General features: G+C 49.6%; 3 protein-coding genes across 6 annotated transcripts; 2 read left to right on the top strand and 1 right to left on the bottom strand.

Annotated features, from left to right (window-relative positions):
- Positions 1-1,010: 1,010 nt before the first annotated feature.
- LOC108024089 (homeobox protein abdominal-B) lies at positions 1,011-13,990 on the top strand. The gene is made up of 7 exons (XM_017093864.3): positions 1,011-1,129; positions 2,541-3,817; positions 6,411-6,589; positions 7,546-7,653; positions 11,834-12,010; positions 12,083-12,188; positions 12,849-13,990. The coding sequence occupies exons 1-7, from the start codon at positions 1,011-1,013 to the stop codon at positions 12,953-12,955; spliced, it is 2,073 nt and encodes a 690-aa protein (XP_016949353.1). The 3' UTR covers positions 12,956-13,990.
- A 1,577-nt stretch (positions 13,991-15,567) lies between these two features.
- LOC108024118 (deubiquitinase DESI2) lies at positions 15,568-16,357 on the top strand. The gene has a single exon (XM_017093898.3). It carries the CDS (start codon positions 15,742-15,744, stop codon positions 16,312-16,314), a length of 573 nt encoding a protein of 190 aa, XP_016949387.1. The 5' UTR covers positions 15,568-15,741; the 3' UTR covers positions 16,315-16,357.
- An 855-nt stretch (positions 16,358-17,212) lies between these two features.
- LOC108024209 (REST corepressor) lies at positions 17,213-24,937 on the bottom strand. 4 transcript variants are annotated; one of them, XM_017094062.3, is made up of 11 exons: positions 24,642-24,937; positions 23,716-24,046; positions 23,600-23,647; positions 23,406-23,540; positions 23,127-23,341; positions 22,873-23,046; positions 19,735-20,204; positions 19,290-19,503; positions 18,533-18,724; positions 17,698-18,465; positions 17,213-17,628 (listed from the first exon to the last, which is right to left on the bottom strand). In XM_017094062.3, the coding sequence occupies exons 2-11, from the start codon at positions 23,957-23,959 to the stop codon at positions 17,551-17,553; spliced, it is 2,538 nt and encodes an 845-aa protein (XP_016949551.1). In that variant the 5' UTR covers positions 23,960-24,046; positions 24,642-24,937; the 3' UTR covers positions 17,213-17,550. The 4 variants fall into 4 exon arrangements, with proteins under 4 accessions (XP_016949551.1, XP_016949552.1, XP_016949553.1 ...); XM_017094063.3 differs by lacking the exon at positions 24,642-24,937 and adding an exon at positions 24,457-24,629; XM_017094064.3 differs by lacking the exons at positions 19,290-19,503; positions 19,735-20,204 and having other exon boundaries at positions 24,642-24,934.
- Positions 24,938-25,125: the final 188 nt, after the last annotated feature.

The following is a 25,125-nucleotide window of genomic DNA, read 5'->3' as shown; positions in this document are numbered from 1 at the left end:
AGGGCTCTTAGCTGTACTGTATTTTGGTTAAAAAACAAATTTTTGGAAATGAGTCGAGCTGAAGCCCAAGGAAATATGTTTTGTAGCCGAAAATAGAACAAGTGAATAATTTTATTAGACACACATTAAATGGATTCCCATAATAAACTTGTAATTAGTTCCTTAACACTTTGGCTAAAAACCATGGAATAATTGTTGCTTTTTGGTTCACACCATTATTTCCCCTTTAAATTTGATACTTTTATCTAACTGCTTGCCTCTCAGCCGTCATTACTCCTATGAACTTATTTCCCTTTCCTTAGCTCTTTAAAATACAGTTTGCTACAGCGAACTTGTGCAGATACATAAGTGTGTTGCTATTGTGCCCAGTTAAGGACTTTGTTTTAATATTCTTGGCCAAGAAAAAGTTTTAATCATTTCGACCCAGGCCCGAAAAAAGGGCGGGTGGAAGGGAGAGTCGATGAGTGGCCCATTTGGGCCCCGTTTGCAGGCCGCCTTAAAGGGGCGCCGTACTACCAGGAGTGCCCATCCTTTAGCTGGAAAATGCTCAGAGAGGAGCTGGAACTTGGTGCCACCAAACAAAGCGAAACGAAAGCAAACGAAACCATACGAAACCGAAGGAAAGCAGACAGGCATTTGGGGACTTTCAGCTGAATGTATTGTTTTAAGGATGGCAGGGATGCGAAGGACGAGGCGGATAGACAGCTGGCCTTCCATGGCTCTTCTCGCTTTTCTGGCGCTGCGCACCGAAGGAAAGCGGCAGGAAAAGCGTGAGGAAAAGCGGCAACAGCGCGTCGCTGCCATCGTTGGCGTCCTGCGTCGTCCTGTGTCATCGACACATTTAACAAGGATTAATTCATTGCGCAGCAGCGGCAAGAATAACAACAGAAGGGGAGCTTTTTGGAGACCCCTCTCTGCAGGCTCAACTCCATTTTGCTGGCCGCCGATTGGCTCGAGGCCTCTCCCCGTAAGGCTATCAAGTGAGGGAGCGCGACAACTAGTGTTCCGCGATGGCAGGACATCGCTGCTTCTGCCGACGTCGTCTGCCGGCCTATGGCCATCTCTTTCCCCGCCACCAGAGTGCCGTCTCTCTCCTGCTCTCCCTCTCTCACAGCGCACGGGCCTTGGCGTAACTCGGCATTCGACTGGAGTCGCCAGCCGGAGCAGCCTCTCCAGGATTAAGGTGGTCCAAGCAGAACCCAGTGCTTCTGGTCCGACTCCCAGTCGATCGAGTAAGGGTTCGAACTGTGTCCTCGGTGGACATTCACCCAGTCCTGCTCACTTTCCGTCGAAACTTGGCCAGCAAGCCCAGGTTCCAGCTGTTCCTGCTTCGCATCCTGGCTTCTGTGAAGCGTACAGCTCACTGAATCCGATTCGAAGTCGAATTCGGCATTCGGACTCCGACTGCGACTCCGATTCGGAGTGCACCGCTACAGTTAGAGGGGAACAGAAAGCGAACAGCAATGGCGACGACTAACGCAATTAGCCGAGCAGGCTAAAGCGAGACGGCAAGCGAGTCCCACTGGTGCGTGTGAGCGGGACAACAGCGTGGCGCCCCCCGCGCGCTCTCGCTCTCTCCTTCATTATTTTTTGAAAATTATTAGTACGACTAACGATTCGTGGTCTCGGCAGCACACAGACACGCACACAGTCACGCACACACACTGCGACAGGCGGAGGGAAAACCACCAATCGTTCGCGCGCAGCCCGCAAATGTCCCCGCAGCAGGACACACACACTCACAGGGACGTGGCTGTGTGTTTATAGAGAGAGTAATGCGAAAGAGGAACCACCACCGCTGGGAGGACGAAACAGGGATAGGAAAATCAAAAGCAGAAGGACGAGCAGCGACGACGGCGTCTCTGTTGTCGAGCACATGATCCTTAATTTCGTTATAATTTTGTATGTTGCCTGAAATTGTATATCATTTTAAGTTTGATCGGCCGAGAATACGTATCGCCGTAACGCCAGCGTTAACCATCCAGCAACAACAACAACGAAGCATAACAAAGGACCTCCGAGAGGAATAACAATAGTAAAAAATTAAAGCGAAAACGAAAAAACAAGGACGAGGCGAAATTTGTTATCATCTTGAACTCGCGCACTCACCCAAACACGCACACTCGCACACAAGCACGGCGAAAGGACCCTTTCTTGTTCTTCCTCTTGCTGCTTCCTGGGGAGCAGGACGAGCTGTCAAAAAACAAACAGCCATAGTTGCTCCAGCGGCTCCTGGCGAGGCGGTACTCAAAACTACGATACGGTTACGAAACGATCCCATGGTTCGCGGTGCCGGTACGGTCCTTGATCATCTCCAGTCCTATCCTACATAATATCCAAAGAGCAAGTGGGATACAGCCTGCCAGTTCTGGTTTTTTTGAATGTGTCGTGCCCCAGTGATTCTATACCGTCACAAGCTCTCCCTTGCCGTCGGGCAGTTTCAATTCCCAAGCAGAGTGCCGTATTTGTGAAATCGCAAAGTATCGAACAGCATATCCGAACCCATATATACTGCATATTCGGAAAGGCCTTTAGCTTAGAAGGCCCCACCCCTCCAAAATTCGATCCATTAAGACGGGAGCGCGTTCGCCGCGAGACAGCTTCCAGTTGGATTACTCAATCGACTTCTTCAAGACGTATATCGATACGCAGCGTTTCTACGCCGGCCACAAGTTGGATTTCAAACATCAGAGCTGTGCCGGCGGCCCTGGTTCCGGTGGAGCCTCCTCCGGAGGAGTCGTCGTCGGCGGCACCAGCAACAACAGCAATCTCACAGCAGCGGCAACAGCTGCGCAACAACAACAGCAGCAGCAGCAACAGCAGCAGCAACAACAGCAGCAGCAACAGCAGTCGAACAGCAACGGCAGCAACTCCTCGGTGGCCTTGTCCCTGGCCCATCCGCACGTCCACGCCAGCCACGCCCACAGCGGCCACGCCCACGGCAGCCACGCCCACGCTCTAGCGATAGCCCACGGTCATCACGGACTGCTGCCGTCGGTGGTGCCGCAGCAGCAACAGCAGCAGCAGCAACAACAGCAGCAGCAACAGTTGCCGCCGGGCGTGGGTGTTGCTAGTCCGCTGCAGCAGCAACAGCAGCAGCAGCAACAACAGCAGCAACAGCAGCAGCAGCAGCAACTGATCAACAACGGAGGCGGCGGAACACCCACCTTGCTTATCGGCAACGGACCCAGCTCATCCGGAGCGGGCCAGGGATCGTCGGTGTCCTCCGCCGCCGCAGCAGCAGCGGCCGCAGCAGCCGCCGCCGCCTCCTCCTCCTCCGCCTCCTCGTCGCTGCCACACGTGGCGCCCCATAGCCTGGGACTCAGTCCGCAGTCCAGCGCCGACTCGCAGCAGTTCAACATCTTCCCGGCGATCTTCAGCCGCCAGCTGAACTTCTCGGCCGGCGGACAGGCGGGCAAGCTGAGCATGGACGAGCTGCGCCCGAACCTGGTCGGCGGACTGCTGGGCCTGCAGCAGGGCCTGCTGGAGGATCATGCCAGCATGCAGCACGGGGGTGTGGCGCAGGACACCAAGTTCATGTCGTTCCAGGACCAGCGGCTGATGGGCATCGGCGGGTCGGCGCACGAGAACCGGCTGCTCAGCCTGGCCAGCTCGGTGCAGGACACCCGGTCGCCGATCACCACGCTGGAGAAGTCGTCCTCCTCCTCGCTAAACCACCAGCGCAAGTGCAGCAGCACGCCCGAGGACTTCAGCGCCCTCTACTCCGGCCTGCCCACGCCGGGCATGGACTCGTCCTCGCACCACCACACGCCGGCCCACACGCCGCCCTCGCGCCTCTCGGACCACACCATCTCGGGTGAGTGTTGCTAATCTCGGGATGGGAATCCCTAATCTGGCCACAATGGCCATGGCTGGCCATTAGCAGGAACTTACCCCTTGCACCCCTTTCGCCCTCCTTTCGTGGCTGCGGGTCCTTTGTCCTCTGACCTTTGTCCTCGCCTGTTTGTTGATGCTCCTTTGCAGCTTCCTATTACCGCTCCCTTTGTCCCCGGCTTATCCGCCACCGCTGCCCACCACTCCAGTGGAGATTACGCAGCGGGACAGCTGGGCAGCCCCTAGTCCAAGCACACTTAATTCGCAATAAAACCAATGAGATGCGATACTGAAGGATATAAGGAAGCGAACATTGTTTGGGTTTGGCCGAGGACTTAGGGCTCATTTAAGGATAATCAATTGACGATTTTGAGACATTTGAGTCAGAACATTTCACACATTGATCTTGCCCCAAAGTCAGCTTAAAACTGCTCCTGTATAAATCCTTTAAAAACGTTGTATTTGCCGATACCAGACACAACAAAAGGATTCAAAGTTAAGGATAAAATATGCGAGTTAAGGATAAAAAGGATAAAACTGCAACAGTTGTAGATCTATATGTTCTTTGGTATTTATACCAATTTTTGGCCAATGTTATTTTGTCAAATCTATGAGAAAATTAGGTCTTAGCTTGCCTAGAGGTAAGGTCCTTATTGGGCGTGATTTCGGGTGATCCTGCTTGTCAGTTAGACATTTTTGTAACATTCTGGGTTGTTATAGAACTCGAAACATTTTGTTTAACAAATGTAATGATCATATACGTGTATCATAATATCCCGCCCATCGATTATTTTCCGCGTGGAACAATGTCTTATAAGAAATCCGTAACATTGGCTTCCTAGCAGCCCCACCAAAGGCGCAAAGTAATAGGATCATCGACTGTTTATCTTTCAACCTGTTGCCCATCGGTGGAATTTTTAAGTTGTTTTAGTCCGGGATTGCATAGGAGGTGCCACCTCTTAACTATGTAAAACTATCCATATTATTTGCCAATATATATTTCTGTAACACCGCAATAATTGATACAGCCCGAGATCTTAAGCTCGTAGCGATATTTATTTCTAAGCAATCAGAACATCCATCTTAAGATTTGTAGACGACAATATGAATTGTGGAATGGGTTCTCCACAGGATATTCAAGGATCCAGATGGCAGAGTGGGGAGTTCAAAGAGTAGTATGTGCCGTTGTGTGGAGTTGATGAGAGGAAACGTGAGGATGCCGACGAAGGATTAACAAAAAAAGAAAAAAGATATTTGCTTTCTAAGCACATTTGCAAACGTTTTTCATTCTTAATCAGTAAGACCATCGTGGCAAAAATGTCTTCCAAATTCTATTAATCATTTTTATCGGAAGATCATGTTATATCTGAAACCTACTTTAGAAAAACTGGCTGAAAACGCCCTAACTTTTTTTTAATTCCAATGGTATTAAAAATGTGAGGTTCGTTTTACAAAAAACTTTTGAATCCCCCGCGGATCCGCGCATGCAGGCAATCAGTTTGAAACTACTTTTTGGGAGTAGTTGTTTGTTTGCTCAAAATAGGTATTTCGAGATAATAACAGAGGATTAACTATTTGCTTTGTTCACGCTAACTTGTTTGCCGTACTTGGGTATGCCAATTTAATGTTGAAATGTTTCTCAAAGCAACAAGATACTTTCAAAACAGGCATTGCAGTGAAGCTAGTGAAAACTCTTGGCTATATGCAGTTTCAAAGTGAAGAAGACGCGTATTCAGGGGTGCACTTGGAGTAGCCTACTAATTTAAATGAACGTGTGCGGAGTTGATTGACAACACTTGCCAATGCAACAGGCTCCAGGCAGGAGCACCTGACCTCCAGCACTCCACTTCCAGCACCCAACAGAGCCACACCCACGCAGCAAGGTCAATTGCATTAGACGGCGGGCGGTTTTGAAGGTTTCGAAGGTTTGCGGAGGACGAGAGGGCCCAAGGTCCTTATTTAACATAAATACCGGTACTCGCTTCAATTTATTTGTGTTTGTGATTCAATTAGGCGGACGGCATCCAGCACATTTTCAACATAGTTTGCATTTTGTTAACGAGCTAAGCGCGTCAATTAAGCACCAAAGGCCGAGGACTCGAGGTGGAAAATGTGAAATGCGAGAGCCAGAGTGCCCTACTTTGACCTTTGGCCCGCTATTCGGCCACCTTTAGCCGCCTTTTTGGCCGGCACGCGTTGTACAGGGCACAGGGGTACAGGTGACGGCCTGGTAGGACCGGGATCAGGACTCTCGTCCTGCAGCCGGGCTGCCTCGATTAATGTGCCAGAAATTTGCATAAATTATCCCATATTGCATATTCATGCGACCGCCATCGTCTGTCCAAGTCGCCGCTTTTCACCTTTTTACGACAATGACGGCGTCTTGTGGCCGCAGTGCGGCGACGGGACGTCCCGGAATGTACTGGTGTCCGGGCATGTGCTGGTATCCCCCTGGTCTCCCCCTGGTCCTGGCAATTAGCGGCATTTTGCGGGAACTTAAGCGCGCCACGCATACTAAACAGGCAAATTATTGTAATAATAACGTGTATGTTTCTCGGTTTTTGGCATCCTTGCAGCGGAAGGCGCCTTTAAGAAGCTCAAGCCGGAACCCAACAGCGGCCTGTCCACGGTTTCCGCCGGCATCACCTCGCCAGGAAGTGGATTATCATCGCTGAGCCAGCACGCCGGCCACACCCCAACCACAGCGTCCTGTCCAACGCCCGCTAGGCGGAGGCATCGAACCACATTCACACAGGTGAGTTTCCAGCGCTGGAGGAGCCCAAGGATCCCCAGATCCCCGCTAGATACCCCCGCCCCGCCTCACCGGCTGAAATCCTAATTGGATTTCGAGAAGGTTACTCGTAATTAAAAACTTTGATGCCACAAGAGCGCCGGCGACGGCCAACAACAAAGGGGTACTCGGGCAGCCAAGTACCTGGCTAGAAGCCGGCGGAGCACGGCGTCTAATCAAGGCCGGACGGTGGACAGTAACGGAAAACCAGTAACACTTTCAGGAACCTGGGTGGTTAGGATTGTAGGGAAACAGTGCCGAGCCAAAACCTACTCCAAATAGGGTTTCCTTAAGATATACACAGTCACCTGTTGTGATTTGGAAAACTATTAAGTGAAAGAAGGGAATCGTCTCGAACTACAAAAGACCTTTTTGAAGCGATTATCTGATTAGGATATTACCACTAAGGTTATTGTTCCTCGAGTCACAGATAAAGCGCTCGTAATTACTTAATGCCTAGATATTCAAAAAACATAATCTGACTTTTGCTGTTCGCTTCAGCTGCCACTTTAGCGATTAGGCAAACACTTAGCAGAAAACTACAGACCAAGAAAGATTAGTAGCTTTCACATTGGCGCTCGAAAAAAGCTGTTGCTTTCAGATTACTTTCGAATCTTTCAATATCAAAACTAAGTAACACTTCACAGAAACTCGAGTAATGGAGTTTTGACTTGCGGATATAGAGTTATGAGAAATTAGGCTAATAAAGTTTGACTGATACCTAGGGAAGTACTTTATGTCGGCGACCTTTTGAGATAGTTTGCATTTAAGATCGAGCTTTCTTTTAAACGGAGGGGAGATGGCCCTTCCGAAGGAAAATTCGGCAGAAAGCTGGGATTTGGGGGGAGGAGCAAGCGAAGGCGGGGAATAAAAAAGCACCACACACCGAATTCGCCTAATTAAAATCCGCTTAATTTCAGGAACAATTAGCGGAACTGGAGGCAGCGTTCGCCAAATCGCATTATCCGGATATTTACTGCCGCGAGGAGCTGGCGCGAACAACAAAGCTGAACGAGGCGCGGATCCAAGTGAGTATGCCCCGGAGTAGTCCGTTCCAGCTCCACAACTCAGACCCGAACACCGAGTACCCAGCCCAGTCCGGGCCAGAGCCAGAGCCCACTCCAACTGCTCGCAAGGAGCGGAGCCAATTACTGTAATTTCAATTTCAACAGTTGTTCGTGCCAGAGTCACGGCAATCCGAACGGAATCCCGCGTTCCCTGACCAGTGTAGTTGGGATGCATCCTGCTGATAGACCGCTGATGATGGTGGTGATCTCGGTCACCGATTAGCGAGCGATTATTCCGACTGACTGGCTCGCAGCGGTGTTGCTCCCAAGTACTCTCGGCCATATCTAGGCGCTGGAACCCCTGACGGTTCCTGAAAATCCCCGGCAACCCCCTGGTCCGCATGGCCAAGCTCTCGGCTCGTTGCTTCTCTGGGGTGCGCTTTCAAGTGCGCCGCGGTAATAATTAATTTATAGTTTTATCGTGACTGCTATACAAGTGGATTTCGGCGGAGGAAAGTCAGGGAGTGGGGGTCGGGGAGTGAGAGGGTTGACGACCCAATCAGCTTGGTCACATGTTCGTCCAAGCCAGCAGCTCCTGCATCTGCGGTGTCGGATTACAGGCCATTTCTTTTTATCAGCCCTTTTAGAAAGTCCTCTTCGGCGGGTCCCTTGGAGCGCCCTTCAACAGGAACAGAATTCCCAGTAGCTATCCACGGAATGTTTAAAATAGCTGATTTAATCGCAGAGAGAGAAGTGCTTATTAATCTGATTTATATTGGTGTATATGGCTGTACTATCCAAAAGTGCAACCATATTTTATCGGTTGACACTCTATCAGCAGAATTTCCATTGATTTTCCGCAGAACCAATTAAAAAGTATGTGATACTGTAGGTGCTATGTAGAAACTGTTTGAGCTGAGTAGGGTACTGTAAATGCTTCTGCCTTGCAAGGCCTGGGCGGCCATGTGGCTTGTATTTTCCAAACTGATCGAAATCATTATAAATTACCACAATTATTGCAAGGGCATAATCAGCGCATCCATTAGGCCTGCGCCCTTCCTTGGCAACAACTGTTCTCGGTCAAATTAGACACTGTAAGACAGGGAGCAGGACAAAAACCCTGTCGGTCTATTATCGCCGCATAAACCATATTTTTCAGCAAATGTTCAAATATTTACCGTGCAACCCCCTTCCGGGAGGACGAGTTCCCCCCCACCACCCCGGTTTCGCAGCCCTACGGCGCCGTTCGTACCCCCTGGTAATCCGACGATTGCTCGCAACTTGACTCTGGCACTCAGCGCCCTCCAACGAAAACATCGCGTTGGTGTTGACAAATTGTCGTGTATGCGTTCTGCCGAACACGGGAAATTGACGCTCATCTCGAACTTTGGGTGACGATGAGGGAAAGGCGATGACGAGGACGAGGACGATGAGGATGATGAGGGGATGATGAGGTGGGCGTGAAAGGGGGCGTCACAGGCGCATCTGCTGGGAAAATTCACCGGCCGGGAGTAAATTTGTCTCAAGTGCAAATTTTGACTGCATAGCACTCACTTGTCAAGTGCAAATGAACTATTCGATATCTATGTACATCAGTTTATGTAAATGTGCGAAGGACGCTCCTATAAACAACTGTCTATAATAGAATTGCATAGGATATTAGCATACGGATATATGTAGTTTTTACAGACACACACAGGCCTATTACAAGTACGCATATATGCCTTTGTCATCCTCAAAGAAGTTTTGGTGGAAAATGCACGTTTGCAGAAATAGAATCTTGAGTTTCAAGAAAGTTTAATATCATATCCCAAAATTATCATTGGGGAACTCTTATAAGAACTCACAGAGCCCGAAAAGTAAGCGAACTAGCTTTATATTTCCCAGGGAAGTTTTGCAACACTTCGCTTCCGATAGTTAAAGTAAAAGTCACACCTTAACGGCTATTTCTGACTGTTAAATAAAGGTCAAGAAACTAACTGTTAAAGATGGCCTTTATTTTAAGGCGATCACTGTCACAGCCACGACGATGGCTCCTTTTTCCCTCAGATACATGTGGACTTCGGTGGACTACGTTGATCGGCAGGCAAGAGGGGAAACCAGAGTAGCAAATCCCGAACGCGTAAACAATCGTGAGAAATGAAAGGCCTGCGACTGATTTGATTTCATTGATTTGTTGATTATTTGTGGTTATGAGGCGGCAGTCTTCGGTTTGGGGGGATAGGCGCCACTTGTTATGAGAACTTCGGTGTTCGTCGCCGACTTGCAGCAACACGAGGAGTAGACAAAACCGGATCTGGCTAACTTCACACTTCAGGACCCTGAATGAACTCCCTTGAAGAGAGAGTGTGTGCTTCCAGGGAAGTTAGTCACCCGGTGGCAATTAGTCACCTTTCGCATTTATAGGTCACCGATGGTGGAATCTCCAAGCCCCCAGCCCGCTCCTCGCAGCTGCAACCTGCACTCCCCCTGCCACAAAGTTCATCTAACTCCTCTGTCAAAGGAAACAAAGGCGAAAAATGGGAAAAAGTGCAGAGCCGAGACAAAAACTCTAAGCGCTATGTGGTAAAAAAGAGAAAATAAAAAAGAAAGGCGGGTAAAAACAAACGTTGGCAGCGGCTAAATTTGATTAAATGCTGAAAGTAAATTCAATTTGAATACGTTTAATTTTCATATTTCCGCCGTGGCCGAGTGGCCAATGTGTGTGTGTGCCTCCTGACCATGGTTATTTGTGCTCCATAATTTGCCTTCGTATAATTAAAGTTTTGGGCTGCTTTATAAACAGGCGAGCTTGAAGATCTGGGGGACCACCAAATTCGTTGGAGGCTAGCAAAAATGTTGGCTAAAATCGAATTTCCCTTCGATTTTGTTTGTTCTTGTTCGACCCGTGGGTGTATGCGCATGCATGTGTGCGCTTGAGAGTGTGCCATCAAATGTATCCTTAATTGAGTTTCCCCACCCAACCACCCATCACCCATCGCCCAACACCCAGCACCCAGCACCCACACACACTCAGCTGGCTCTGGAATTGAACGACAGATAGACAGAGCTCCATCGAATCATTCAGACAACGCATTTTCCACCCTCGAAGTGGAGCTGCCACCCGCAGCCCACCATCCGAGGCACACCATATCCATGGTGCCCATACATGGCCGATGGTTAAGAGCATTATTTGCAGGGCAGCATTTTTATGCTGGCAATAGCAGCCAGCCAACCAAACGAAACCGAACGAGCCATAAAGTGGGCGCTGAAAACAACCCCCGGCAGGCGGCACTGTTCGTTTAAAGGGACTGCGGGCCCCAGCTCTGACTCACAGCCCCACAGCCCCACGGACCCAGCGTCCCGTCCCATCTCTCCGGCGCCCAACAGAGATATACGTGCACATAGTCATGGACAAAGATAATAATAATGATAAAATAAATAAGAAAATGAAAGGAGAAAAAATCGAAAGACTCGAGTCTGAAGTCTGGGTGCCGCCATTACTGCTTTGCCTTGCCTTGCCCCTGCCCCTGCCTTTGCCTTCGCCACCCTCCGGGACACTTTCCTCCCTCACATCCTCTGGGCGACTCAAAGCAAGCTGAGCAGCTTCCAAAATGCCGGAATTTTCTGCACACCATCGTGTCCCACTCCGCTCTCGATGCCACTCCCACTCCAATCCGCACCATCCCCATCACCATCACCATCTCGGTCGTCTTGTTGTCTAGTGCAGAGCCCTGCTTTCATCTTGGCAATTTCTTTTCGCCATCATGGAAAAAGGGCCGCAGGGAGGGGGCCAGGACACCGTCGTCATCATCAGAAGGAGGACCGCCTTTAATAATATCTAAACAGAGCAGGCAACCCACACCCCACCCGTGGCCCTACTCCCACTCACTTAGAGACCCTCGCAGCAAACAGCGTCGTCAACTTATTTTCAATTTCAATTTAGTAGATTTTTTCACTCATAAGACGTTGGCATCGCGTCCTTTGCCCGAGGCAGAGATGTCGGAGGGCAGGCCGAGAGGGGGACTGGGTCCTGGGTCCTGGGTCCTGGATGGGGGTTTTCCATTTAGCTCTGCCTTCTTATTCCATCATTAAGCTTCGTCCTCTTCCCGCCGAGGGTTTTTCAGAGTGAAACTTAAAGGCTTCTTGGGTTGTCTGCCGTCCGCCGTCTTCCTTGGAGAGCTTAAATAATAATCGCAACCATTTTTCCTCTTCTCTGCAGGTCTGGTTTCAGAACCGACGCGCCAAGTACCGGAAGCAGGAGAAGCAGCTGCAAAAGGCCCTGGCACCGTCTGTGATCCCATCCTGCAACGGGATGATGAGGAACATCCAGGGCTACAGCGTCTCGCGGGGCTATCAGCCATACCCGCACCACAACACCATGAACCGATATCCCCAGGTGAGATCCCATATGCACACATCCACAGCCTCCCATAACAAGTCTTATGTGTACTTTCTGTACGACCTGCAGGACCTGTTCCAAATGGGCGCCTCCTCCTACCCGGGCATGACGCAGCCGTTCTCCATGGCGCACAGCACGAACATGGGATCCGTCGGAGTGCGTCAGGACTCAATGGGTAAGTGGGAGAAATAGTCCTAGCACTCACCCAACTGTCCAGGATCACTCTGGGGCTAGGGCACTTTCACTTTCACTGACAACTTGATGATCCTCTTCTGACCACGGTTCGACTTGGAATGATAGGTTGGTCTGGATCGGGTCCGCCGATCGGACAGTTGTAGTTCCCGAGACTCCCCGAGGCGCGCCGAGTGGCCGAAACGAAGCCTCTCCCGAGAGTAGCTCAGGTTGTGTAGAGACTCCCCCGAGTCCCCCAAATTCCAAATCCCTGGTCCGTAAGTAAATTTCCGCTGCAAGCGTCTGGATTCTGAAGTTGTTTATCGGCGTAGGCGCCTGCGCATATTGGGTTACTGAGGCGAAAGCCAGGCGCTGCTCGTAATCAGACGTAAACAAATCAAGGGCTCCCCGAGTGGGTGGGGTGGCCACTTCTTGGAGGTGACCTGACCAGAAGGAGCAGTAAAATTAATTTCCGGCAGGCTAAGAAAACGCTCTTCCAAGTCAGCCGTGTGTGTAGCTCCAGGTGGTCATTAGCTGGAAATTTCCGCAGCACGGAAATGCAGGGCGTCTAGAAGACGTTCACATGATTCCTAGTTGCGACTGAACAGCTTTGTGGACACCATAATTGGTCTGTAATAATCGCGTTTCCTTCGTTCCTTTGCAGGCATGTCTCCGGAGGACGAGTGGTACAACAAGAGCCTGTCCGCCCTGCGGATGAACTCCTCGCATCATCCCAACCTGTCAGCCCCAATGCTGCAATACCAGACATAATCAAAAACCTTTGACGACTTCTTTTAAAAGACCGCACCTTAACTGCCTTTAAGGTGCGGTGTTTTAAGGGGTAGTGCGTCAAACGTCACGTCCTGTAACATCCACGAATATTTCTCTGTCTATATCCTATGCATATATCGCTGTATATATGTACATAGTATATATACCAGTCATTAGTTTCCAGCCCCAGGATGTGTGCAGATCGTAGCAGGTCGCAGCAGATCGTTTTGAGTTCCGGAGCGAAAGCGTTCATGCCTGGGCGGGGTTTACTCATAAGACTTGTTGATATTATTCTGTTTTTTCTACACATAATTTTTTTGTATTTTTTTTGACAAACGAGATCCAATCGAAAAGGAGAGGCAAACACATTCGGGTAGAGCCAGAGTCGGAGGTAAACAAATACGAGTGGATGGTATTGTAATAGGCAACTAGTCATAGTATCTAAGCAAATTGTGTATTGAGATTTTATCGTGGCATTACAAGAAGTAAATAAAATCGTAAATCGTGCGTATATATAAATTTAAATAAATATACTAAATATGTACTAGCGATAGCGTGTAAGTCAGGTTGCTTAGCCCCAGTCTGGTCTGACATGATATGATCGATCGGATCTGCTCCTAGTTCCAGTCCCCAGTCCCCAGCACGCAGCTCTTTGGTTGCTTCTGCCGACTCTTCATTGCCTGCTGCCCACCCACTAAACATAGCTTACTCAAACATACGACGTACACATAGCTCCCCACCCAAGTCCCCCCATCTGACCCCACTCATAGACCCGAAGTGCACAGGTAACCAACCAGTCCCAAGCAAATAGCACTAAACCTTCTAACTAATTCAAGGTGTGTCGAACTAATATAAGATGATTTTTTTTAGCTAAGCAATGCATTAACGAGTTATATTTAATAATAATATTAAACGAAACAAAAACAAACTGAAACCAATAAAATACATCACCTATATATATTTAAATACGAACAACAAGGAGCCAAACGAAAACTACAAGACGCATGTTTAACAAATTATGCCAGACACAGCAAGAATGGAAATAATAAAAATATTAAAAACAAATTCCACCTATGTACTATGAATTGTTTGTTTTTAAGGCGCAAGCGGAGGCCAAGAACACTACAGTTTGATCTTGTCAGCAGAAGCCAAGGTGAAATCCAATATTTCTCAAAGGCGGCAGCGCTCAAATGTAGGCAATGTTTTTGAAGAAATTCAAAACACCACTACTTGGGCATTTCATTCCAGGCACACCCCAGGAAAAGTTAAAAAAATTACCATTGCCCACCTACTAACTTTCCTGCTCGTCGTGCACCTTGTCAAATTGCTGCGTTTCTTAAGTCAGACACCAGGCGAGCATAAACGCTTGGCAGGTGTCGAACGATCAGCTGATCAGCTTTTCTAAGCGTATCGGAGATGCCCTCGTGATCGCTCCCCTATGTCACGGCCCAAGCAAAAGCATAGGACTTCACTGTTATTTCATGCGTGTCGTGAGAAGTTCGTGACACGACTGGGGTTGCTCATCACTGCTCTGAGCTTGGCTCTCAACTAACGGCGCTTTTTGAAGGAGATCGCTTCCTATTGGTCAGTGGGGGAGGGGAAATGTGGAAAGGGCCGCCATCTTGAAAATGGAACAGCTGTTTCAGTCGGCTTTCAGCTACCAGCTGCCACCTGCTATGTTTTCTGTTCGCCTGGTGTCCGAGACCAAAAAGGCCTGCTAAGTAGCAGTCAAATGACTGAAAAGTTACGAAGCCATTCAATTTATTAAAGATGTGTTGCAGTAAATGAGCGACTTATCATTCTCAAACACCAGGCGAACAGGAAAAATAGTAGGTGGGAAACCATAATTTTTTAGGGTTTTATTAGAGGTGTGCCACTTCAAAGTGTGCTAGGACTTGCCAGGCGATCAAGCGATTGCCCATCTCTAGTCTGCTCGAACCAACAAACGGTGCTCTTCCAGTGCTAAATTTTTAAACACCCAGCAGCCGCCTGCTGCGGATTATGTTCGCCTGGTGTTTGAAATTGAAAAATCGCCCATTTACTGCAACATATTGAAAGGCTTCGTAACATTTTTTCAGCCAAATCGCAGGCTTTATTGGTCTCGGACACCAGGCGAACAGAAAACATAGCAGGTGGCAGCTGGTAGCTACAAGCTGACTGAAACAGCTGTTCCTTTTTCAAGATGGCGGCCCCTTCCACATTTCCCCTCCCCCAATGACCAATAGGAAGCGATCTCCTTCAAAAAGCGCCGTTAGTTGAGAGCCAAGCTCAGAGCAGTGATGAGCAACCCCAGTCGTGTCACGAACTTGTTACGATATGCTCGAAATAACAGTTAAGTCCTTTGTATTTGCTTGGGCCGTGACATAGGGGAGCAATCACGAGGGCATCTCCGATAAGCTTAGAAAAGCTGATCAGCTGATCGTTCGACACCTACTAAGCATTTATGTTCGCCTGGTGTCTGACTTAAGAAACTCAGCAATTCGACGAATTCTTACTGAGAAAATAAGCTGCGCTTAAGATTTATCTACTGTTTTAACGACGAATTCCATTCCTGTTGCCGACCTTCTTTTTAAAATGGTTGCCTAACACCTAATTTTCTGGTGTTTTATCATTAAAATTCTCCATCGGCAGCAAGGTGTAAAATGTCAGCCTTTGATGAATCACCACCTATGGTTGATGTAAATAAATTCAAAGTTGTTTCGAATCTGCTTCCGATCGAGGAGTCGTATAAGGAGCGTGGCAGCCCGCATTCTGGTAGTTAGCTTCTTGATCCCCTGGCGAGGAGCATGTTTTTCAACCGCCTGAGGAGTATTCCCTGCCTGGGCGGAGGCAGGAGGAGGAGGAGAAGGAACAGCTCCTGCTGCGACGAGATCCTGCCCAGGGAGCCGGTGGTGCTCAACGTGTACGACCTCGTCGACACGAACCACTACACCATGGCGCTGGGCGTGGGCTTCTTCCACTCGGGCGTCCAGCTCTATGGGCGGGAGTACGGCTTTGGGGGCCACGAGTTCCCCATGTCGGGCATCTTCGAGATCCAGCCCTGCAACGGCCAGGCCGAGCTGGGCGAGCACTTCCGGTTCCGGGAGAGCATCCTGCTGGGCTACACACACTTCAGCAGCGCGGACGTGCAGCGCATCGTCGACCAGCTGGGCCTCCAGTTCACCGGGAACAGCTACCACCTGACCAGCAAGAACTGCAACCACTTCTCCAACAGCCTGGTGCACATCGTCTGCGGCCGGAAGATCCCTGGCTGGGTGAACCGCCTCGCCTACCTGGTCACCTGCGTGCCGTTCCTCGAGCGCTACATGATCCCCAGTCCGGCGCAGCAGCAGTACCGCCAGTCCTCCCACCAGCACTGAGTTACCCAGTTACTGAGCCAATTAAACCTTTATTTCCTCTAAATCGACCTCCTCTGGGACCCGGGAACGGAGAGGTCTGTAAGGGAGTACTTGAGTAATTTGAAGGTCACATGTAGATTGAAAGCTGTGATAGCCAGTGAGTGCATATCCAAACATTACCACTATTAATAAGCGGCTCGTTTTGCAGTTTACACACAACCGAAACGTTGCTCGTGGCGAAATAGATCGAGGTGAACCCCCTGCAGGGCAAACAAACAGTTTTGTGATTTATGTTTATGTTTATTTTCAACAACTCGTTGGACACCGCCTCTCCAGACCGAATCCGAGATGTGCAACTGCCTGTTCAGACCACTTTGCCAGGAACAGGGAATCGAGTTTCAGAGCCCAGCGGACACTTAAGACCCTAGGGTTAGTAAGATAGACGCAACCTGACCTGGTCGAATGCTCATCGTGTTACAGAGTCGGCTGCTTAAACGAATAGCTGGCTGCGAACATTGTCGTCAGCCGTGTGTAGTTACATGGAGTTAATTAGCCTAACAGAAACTCGTTGCTGAAGTGCTGAGGCCGGATGGGTGGTTTTCCAGGTTGCATGTGGGTGGATCCCAGGACTTTGCTCTATGCTAAATTATTTCTCGAAAAAAACAGGCAGCTAAGTTAATAATTTACACGTGTACAACTCATCGTCATAATGTTACATACAAAACGGGCACTACTTCCCCACTGCTGTGTGCCCCAGTAGTCAGTTTTGCGTGGTCCACGTAGCCCCAACCCCGCAAGGAAAGTATCTACCCGTTGAACCCATTAAAATCGTCTCTGACCTGTGCAAGTGTTGTGGGAGATGTCGAGTCGTCCATCTGCCTCTGCACAGCTCCAGAGTCAAAGATTAGGTGCTTCTGCGTTTCTGTGTTTAAACTTTAAAGTATTTATGTTTATACGATCCTTGGTTCGGGGGTGACCGGCCAGTCGCTTCATGTTACTCGAAATAGAAACAAACTAATTTCTAAGAGCCTAGATTAAGCCGTGATGCTGTTTCATAGTAAATGCGTCCCAGGAGTCATAGACAATAAAAAAAAAAGAAATCCGGCAGGCTGCCGACAGACAGGCTCTTGGAAGTGTGTTTCCGCCGGTCGCGCTCACACGTCTTCCTGGCGGCTGCCCATCAACACCAAGCTATCCTATGCACCGGTATATATACTTATGCGTGTATGTATATCGGCAGTGAACACATCCGCCTCCTCACTTGCCCAGGAACTCTGTGCCGCCGGTGCTGCCGCTCAGCGCGACCTTCTTGGCTGGTGGCTGCTCGACAATGGCCTGCAGGTGGGAGACATGGTAGAAGCGTTAATAAGAAAGTCCATTGCAGCCTTCCTGAGTAGCACCTACCAGTGCGGTGCCATCCCGCTTGCTTGAGGGATTGGCGGCTGGGCTGGCACCCGCCACAGAAGTAGCTCCCGATGCCACTACTGCGCTCGCGGGATTAGACTTCAGGGCCGACGGCGGCTCCTCGCTGCTGGCTTGGGATTTGGATGCGGACGCAGAGCTTGCGCTGGACAGAGACGACGAACCGGTGGCTCCGGCTAGTCCAGTGGCGACCACATCGCTGCTCGAGTTCGTGGCCGTGTCGGACTCGTCCGTAATGGTGATTGTAGCACTGCTTGTGGACTTGTTGCCGGTCGTGGGGCCGCCAGCAACGGTGCCGCCAGAGGCTGTGCTGGAGCCGCCGCTACCGCTGGCTGCCACAGTGGGCGGGGTATCTGTGGCTTCGCCACCACCCCCCTTAAGCGCAGCCGTCGTCCCCAGCTCGGACTTCTTGTGGTCCTCCTTTCTGGGCAGCGACTCCTGGCTGGGGTCGACGACGACGGTTCCGTTGTTGCCGGCCTCGGTGGACTGCTTCCTGGCGGTCGTCGCGCTCAATGCGGCAGTGGAATCACCAGCACTGGGTGCCGATGCGGTCGCTGAAGCGGCCGCTGCTGCTGCCGCTCCTGCTCCATCGGCAGCCGGCTCGCTTTGCTCGTTCTCCGGGCCCGACTCCTCAGACTTTCCAGCCTCGTACTCCTTAACGATCTGGTCGAGATTGTAGCGGCGCCGATTGTTCACAAAGAAGGTACGCACATGCGCCTCTGTCTTGGTGGTTACCAGCTTGGCAATCATCTACAATTGTGAGGAAGTGATTAGTTGGGACTCAGCTGGGTGGTGGGTGAGGGTTTGATCCACTTACAGGAAAGTTTTTGCCGTACTCGCGGAGCGCCAGCAGAGCCACCTGGATCTCGTCCGGCAACCAGCGGGCGGAGATGCGTGGCTGAGCAGGTTCGGAAGTGTTGCCCACCGCCGGCTTGGCGACCACATCCTCGACGTTGATGGACTCGCACTCCTTATCCAGCTGCTCCATAAGCTGCCTATTCTTCTGTATCTGCAATGGGTTAGGGTGCAGGGGCGCATTCAATTGAAAGTTGTCAGTGGGTCCAGGTCGCACAATCGGGTCTGGATAGTGTGTGTGGGGTGGGGCTTGTTATGGGATGACATGGAATGCAGTGAATGGGATCGGTAAGTGGGATCAAGGGAAACCCAAACTTCCTTTTTCAAAGTATTTAAGTTGTATTGAAAATGGTGTCTAGGGCACTTTTACTCAAGCACTCCAGGTGATGAGGTTATAATGATGTATAGGTAAGACCTTTTCGAGCAGAAAGTGTTTGATATGACAGGTGGAATGGTTTATGCTTGTGAAAGTATCTATTTCTATCCATATCCCCCATATTTTTGTAAAATCGTATTTCTGAATAGCTTGCTTATCCTAACCCTAGGTAAAATTGTTTTTTAAACACCTAGCTTATTCGGATTTGACCTTAGTTACTTTTCCCAGCGAATTTCAACGAGAATAGGCCTATAGGAAATCGGATCTTAAAAGATGCTAAGCCCCGCTAAAGGCCAACGCAGTGGCACCACATTCGAGTGAGGGCGTGGGATTGGACTCTTACTTCGGCCATAAGGGCTGTGATCTTGCGATCGCGTTCCGCCAAGTAGACACAGGGATTCTTGGAGCTAGCGAGGGCCGTTAGATCATCGTGGTTGATGTACATCCCCTTGGGCGGTTTGCGTTTGGAGCGATCGGCAGCCGCGGCGCAGTTGTGTGTGGATCTACGCGGAGCATTGCCCTCCGGCCCGGAAATGGGTCGTCGGTTGCCCGTGCGCCTGTAGTGGACAACCCGGATTCGAGGTTGTTTCGTGTGGGTTCGTGTTTGTGGATGGGTTGGTGAGCAGTGGGCAGTGAATGAAGGGACGAGGGCGCAACGACACAGGTCAAGTGAATGCATTGTTCGGAATTTGGAGGTGGGAAGAGAGATAGAGAGAAAACTTGGCATTAGCTTGATGTCTGGAGGAGCCTCCGGAGCGAGTTGGAGCTATATGAATGTTTGTATGTACCTCCAGTGGGTGTGACAACTCTTGCACATGCGCCCCAGCGGTGAGTCGTGCAGCACATGGCACACCACGTTGCAAATCTTGCAAAAACCGCCCACAACCACGCGTCCGCCGATCTCGCCGTTGTTGCTGCTTCCGTTGGTGCCACTGATGGGCCCACCATCGAATCCCAGCACCTCTTCGCCGCCTGGGGCGTTGCCGCCGGCGAGGAGGGACAGCGGCTCGGTGTCCAGGTCGTTGTGGCTCATGTTGCTGCTGTTGCTTCCGCCGCCTTGGTTGTTCTCCTCCCCATTGTTATTGTTGCCGTTGCCGCTGTGGTTGTTGCTGCTGCTGTTGTGGCTGTTGCTATTGCTGGTGGTGTTGGCAGTGGTGTTTGCAGGGGAATTGGTGGTGCTGGTGGTGGTGGCGGTGTTGTTGGTTGAGTTCGAGGTGGCATCAGTGATAGTTGTGGTGCTATTGTTGCTATGCCCCTTCTGCCAAGCCAGGATTTCATCCGCAAATGGATTCCCGAAAGACAGATGCAACGATCGTTACGAGTTCAAGTCAATTTCGGCAAGTGGACACCGATTTTTATGGGGTTTTTGCATTTGTTTTGGGGTTTTTTGACATTGGTTGTTCGTATTGCGAGTTATTTCGGACAATTTCAGGTCGGTTTTTAGTTTGGAATGGTGTGTTTCGTTTCGATTGTTGGATTTTTGTACAGTGAATGCAAAGAGAAGAGAAAAAACGTAATTGGTTGTTGCTTTAGTTCAGTTGGTTTTCACACTTAACAGGTACGGGATTGTTTTTGGGTTGTCTGTTCTTGCTCTCCAGGCTTCTTGTCATCGGCATTTAACATGCTTGAAAATGATGCTTGCCACGCTCTCCCATCCCAACAGCAGACCCCAAGCCATCCACCCCCATCCCCCTGACCAACCAATCCCGATCCTTCCCGAAATGCCAATGCGAATAAAAGAAACAGTAACTCTACTAGAACTTAAAGATCCGACTGCTAAGTGGTAGGAGTGTAACCAGGTTCCAAGTCCCCTAAACAAGCTCGCTACAAGGATTTGTGTTGGGACTCACAGATATGGAAAATCTTATGGGTACTTTCTTTCTCTCTAAAGGGTCTTATTTCTGGGGAAGTTTAACGAAAGGGCGAGTGCTAGTTGTTACTTAAGGGTATGGTTTATTCTTAAATGGTTTTTGCTGGACAAGATCGTAAGCAAAAGACGGCCGCAGGTTAGCGGTTGCATGTTAGCTCTGTTCGACGGGGAAGTGCGGCGACCAAAGTGATCTAAGTTCTGGTAAACATGTGTATATTGTGAAAGATATAGAAGGGGTTTAGGGAATTGTGTGGGTTTGTGTTTTGGGATGAGGGTTCGGGTGAGGATGTATGTGCTGGCGTATGGATGATGACGATTTGGATGATCTTTCGGGATTGAAGAACAAAAACTCAGATGGAAACGGAGACGGGGAGGCGAGACGAATCTCTATGAATAAGAAACACATGTAAATTGTTGGTTTTTTGGGTTTTTGTTTAATCTTTTCGCAAACAAGATATGCATTTATTAGGATTAGCTTTAGGTGTGGTGTGATCCATCATGATAATCGTCTGTGGTTGGCTGAGTTGGGAAAGGAGGAGATTGCCCTCCTTTCCCCCTTTTCACTCACTGTATACAAATATGTATAAATGTACATAATTCGGTTTCGCTTTCTTTACTTTAATATTTAAAATTGTTTAAATTAATCAATCTCTTTATATAAATTACTATTTTACGTATATGATTTACCATACTATTTATAATTATTTAAAAAAAATATATTTAGCTTGTATATACTATTTATATAGGTGTACTCGTAAATGTATGAACAAAGAACAAACGCTTGTTACTTTCTTTTTGTTGCTCTGCCTTAGTCTAGTCCTAGTCAGCCTGATTTGCAGATTTGGCGCGGTGGAAAAAAAACTTCTGGGGCAAATCAACCAAATCAGGCCAACCTTTTCGGAATACATAACTCTCAAGTGTGTGTATGTGGTGCAATCTCTGTGTACGAACGAACGTGTTATTACTGTGTTTAAGTCTTATAGATGCTGGTCAATTATTGTTTTTGGTATTCGTTTGTGTGGATAATGATTTGAAATTTTATGAGATGTATGCAGGCACGGCGATTATCTGAAAAATAACGAACCAGACTTTCAAAACGACATACATCGGCTGGCTGAAAATTGAGAGGATCCCTATTGGAGGGGTTCGGTCCAAAACTACACACCTTTGGCAAGTCGGAATCTTTGGGGCGCTTGTACCCGAGATAAGTGCTATTCTGCGTACTTAGGTTTATAAAGCGGACGGCTACCGATTAAGAATGTCTAGAGTTGAAAATAAGTGTGCTTTAAGGGGCTACAAAGGTATTTTTTATATAATTTTGATTTTTTTTTTCTTAATATCTTTAACGTGAGAGTGAACTCAATATCTACTGGTTAAACGAAGGATTTTGAACATTAATAGATAGAACAACAAATGTTATCCGATTCAGTTTTCCAATTTCTTTGTTCATGCAGAAGTTTTAAAGATGCCTGTCCATTATGATAATTCAAAATAAAAAGATTGACATATTTTTCATTATTTTTATAGAAGCAAACAAGGTATGAGACTGAGTTTGAAATATTGATTGTGGCCTCAATACCCTATGTAACCCCTTAATGAAGACGCAGTTTTTCCGCGCCTGATTACACTCAGAAGTTTGCACTTAATAGAACTAAAAATACACTTTTAATTGTTATTTTTGCATAGCGTATTATTCGCAATTGTTTGTCTCCAAAAATTTAATTAGACATTTACTTCGGGAGGCTCAATTTTAATTGGCTTAGCTTAGATCTGTATCCGTAGTCCGTTGCCCGTTACTCGAATCCTAGGCCTGATCTAGAGAACTAGAGCTCTACGGTGGTTTTTGTCAAAGCTGCCTACTTGGATCTACGAGGAGAGGCGAAAGGAGCCGTCTCTTTGTGGATGTGGTTTGTGTGTTTCGAAGTTCAAAGTTCGAGGCGATTGTGTGTGGATGAGCGAGGTGTGTGTATGCGTGTGTTTGGTGTGCGTTTGTGTGTGTGCGGGAGCAGGGAAGGATCTGTTGGCTTTTCGCTAGCTAGTTCTAACTGATAATTACCTTGTCATCGTTATCAGACTCCTCATTGCTGCCCACTTCGCTGCCGTTCTCGGAGCCGTCCTTGACCACCGCCTTGATTGTTTTTTCCTGGCGATCCATGGCGCTGCTGCGGTGGCGCGTCTTCTTCCACGAGTAATAATACTTGACCAGACTGGCAATTGATTTGTCCGGCAGCTGTTGGCATCGGATGCGATTTAGATTTGGAATGATTTCGATGGGCTTTGGCGGGGGAGAGGCAGCTCTGCCGTACTTACCATCTGGCGGATGCGGTGGAAGCTCTTCCCATGAAACTGGAAGGCCTGCTCGAACAGCACCTTGTCCTCGATGGTCCACTCGTCCGGGAAGGGCGTGAAGTTGGCCAGGTCCATGACGGCTCGCTCTAGGTCGTGCTTGTGCCAGAAAAGCATGCCAAGGGCCTGTTCGCCGTTGTAGCCGTACTTCTCCTTTGCCACCGAGATATACTCCTCCACTGGAAGAGAGTCACAAGACAAGCGTTATTCGCTGGGCTTATCCATTGCGCCCCCAAAACGTACATTTCAGGTCGGGGATCTCCTTAGTGGGCGACCAGACGAGCAGGGCGCGTTCGTTCATCTGTTCGGGGCGTCGTTCGACCTCGGGGACGAGCGGCGGGCACACGGCCTGGTAGTCGCGTCCCACGCGGATTTTCTCTGCGGATAGGGCATTTGATTAGTGGCCAATTGATGGAGCTAAACCGTCTAGAACTCACCTTCGTACTCCGACTGTTTGGCCTTGCTCTTGCCGTTGCGTTTGGTGGCTGGAAATGGTGGAAAGGAGTCGATACATATAAAGATGCACCATCGCAGTGATGTCTCGCCCACTTACAGTTGTCGTCGTCCGAGCTCTCCGGTGTCCCTGCGCCCGGCACAGCTGTGGTACTCTTCTCGTTGGCCCCGGTGTTGCCCGAGTTCCCGGAGTTGCCACCGCCGCCTCCTCCTCCACCACTGCCCACCAGGCTGTTTGCGCTGTTGGTGACGCCGCCGCCCGTGGTGTGGGTGTTGGGACTGGGACCTCGCGAGCGACGCCCGTTACGCACCACGTCCGTGGTGTTGCGCTCTGCCAACACCATCTTGTCCCGGATGAGCTGGGCGCGCTTGTTTTGCTTCTCCAGGATGCTGGCTGTGGCCGAACACTTGCGAACAGGAGCCCGGTCGAGCTGTAATGAGAATGGCGCCGGGTTAGCTGCTGGGGATTACTTCTGCTCGGATGCATATGTGCATATTTGCAGCTCCATCCGAAAAATCCACTCCAAAAAGAAACTGCTCAGCGCGTTCGGCGAGAGTGTGCGCCTGGCGAGTGCCACTTTGTCCGCAACGAGCGCAGCGAAGTGCGCTGTCAAACAGATACAGCCATAAGTGTGCGTGCATGTATGAGTGTTCGACGCGCGCGTGTACGTGTGTACGTGAGGGTCAAGACAGCTGAGCTAGGAAATGGCAAAGGATTTGGAACCGAAAGGCGGATCAGGGCTCCAACAGGCCCGAGAAGGCTCTGGTGCCACAGGAGCACGCAATCGAAAACGCTGCCACACGCACTACACTTCGCGGCGCTCCGCTTTCGCCCGCTTACGTAGTTTCGCCCGCCGCACACGGACACGGAGCGCTGCTGGCTCGAAGGAGGGCGATCCTGCCCAAAATCGTAGGCTGCCGAAACCGCTGCGAGGGGCAGAACAGAGCCAAATGCAGGGTTGATGCGCGCAGGTAACTGAAACCCAAACTGAAACGCGAAAAAAACTCGCTCGCTCGCTCGCGTACCGATTCTCTGGTCGTCCGTGTGCACAGCGCACTTTGTCGGCGACGACCGCAGTTCAGCTTTGTCTGTCGGTTGATCCGATTTTTTTGCCTTCGCCTAGCGTCTCCACAGGCGGCCCTCGAGTTGTCGCCTGCTAGCCCTGCAATTAAACACCGACAGCGGCTTGGCTTGTCCTCTTAAATGCACACTCGCGGACTTTAAAGAAAAAGATTTGGCAGAAAGTCGAACGAATGCCCAAAGTTAATTTAAACTGTGGCTGTAGCAGCCACGGTTGCAAAGGATACACGCCAACTATCGATGGTGCCGCTTCGATAGATCGATTGCGCGCTGGCAGTGATGCCAGTTCGGTGACTGTACTGCACGACCTATCGATGGGTATTGCTACTGGCGGCGGCTTAAAGTGAGTTTCGCACTTCACACTAAAGCGCTAATTTCAAACTCGAGCAGGCGAAGGCGTGCTAGGCTTAAAGCAGTTGTGGTGACAGG

This window comes from Drosophila biarmipes, chromosome X (genome assembly GCF_025231255.1).
Source record: "Drosophila biarmipes strain raj3 chromosome X, RU_DBia_V1.1, whole genome shotgun sequence".
Lineage (NCBI taxonomy): Eukaryota > Metazoa > Arthropoda > Insecta > Diptera > Drosophilidae > Drosophila > Drosophila biarmipes.
The sequence above is the reverse complement of the archived record's forward strand: the minus strand, read 5'-3'. Positions and strand labels throughout refer to the sequence as shown.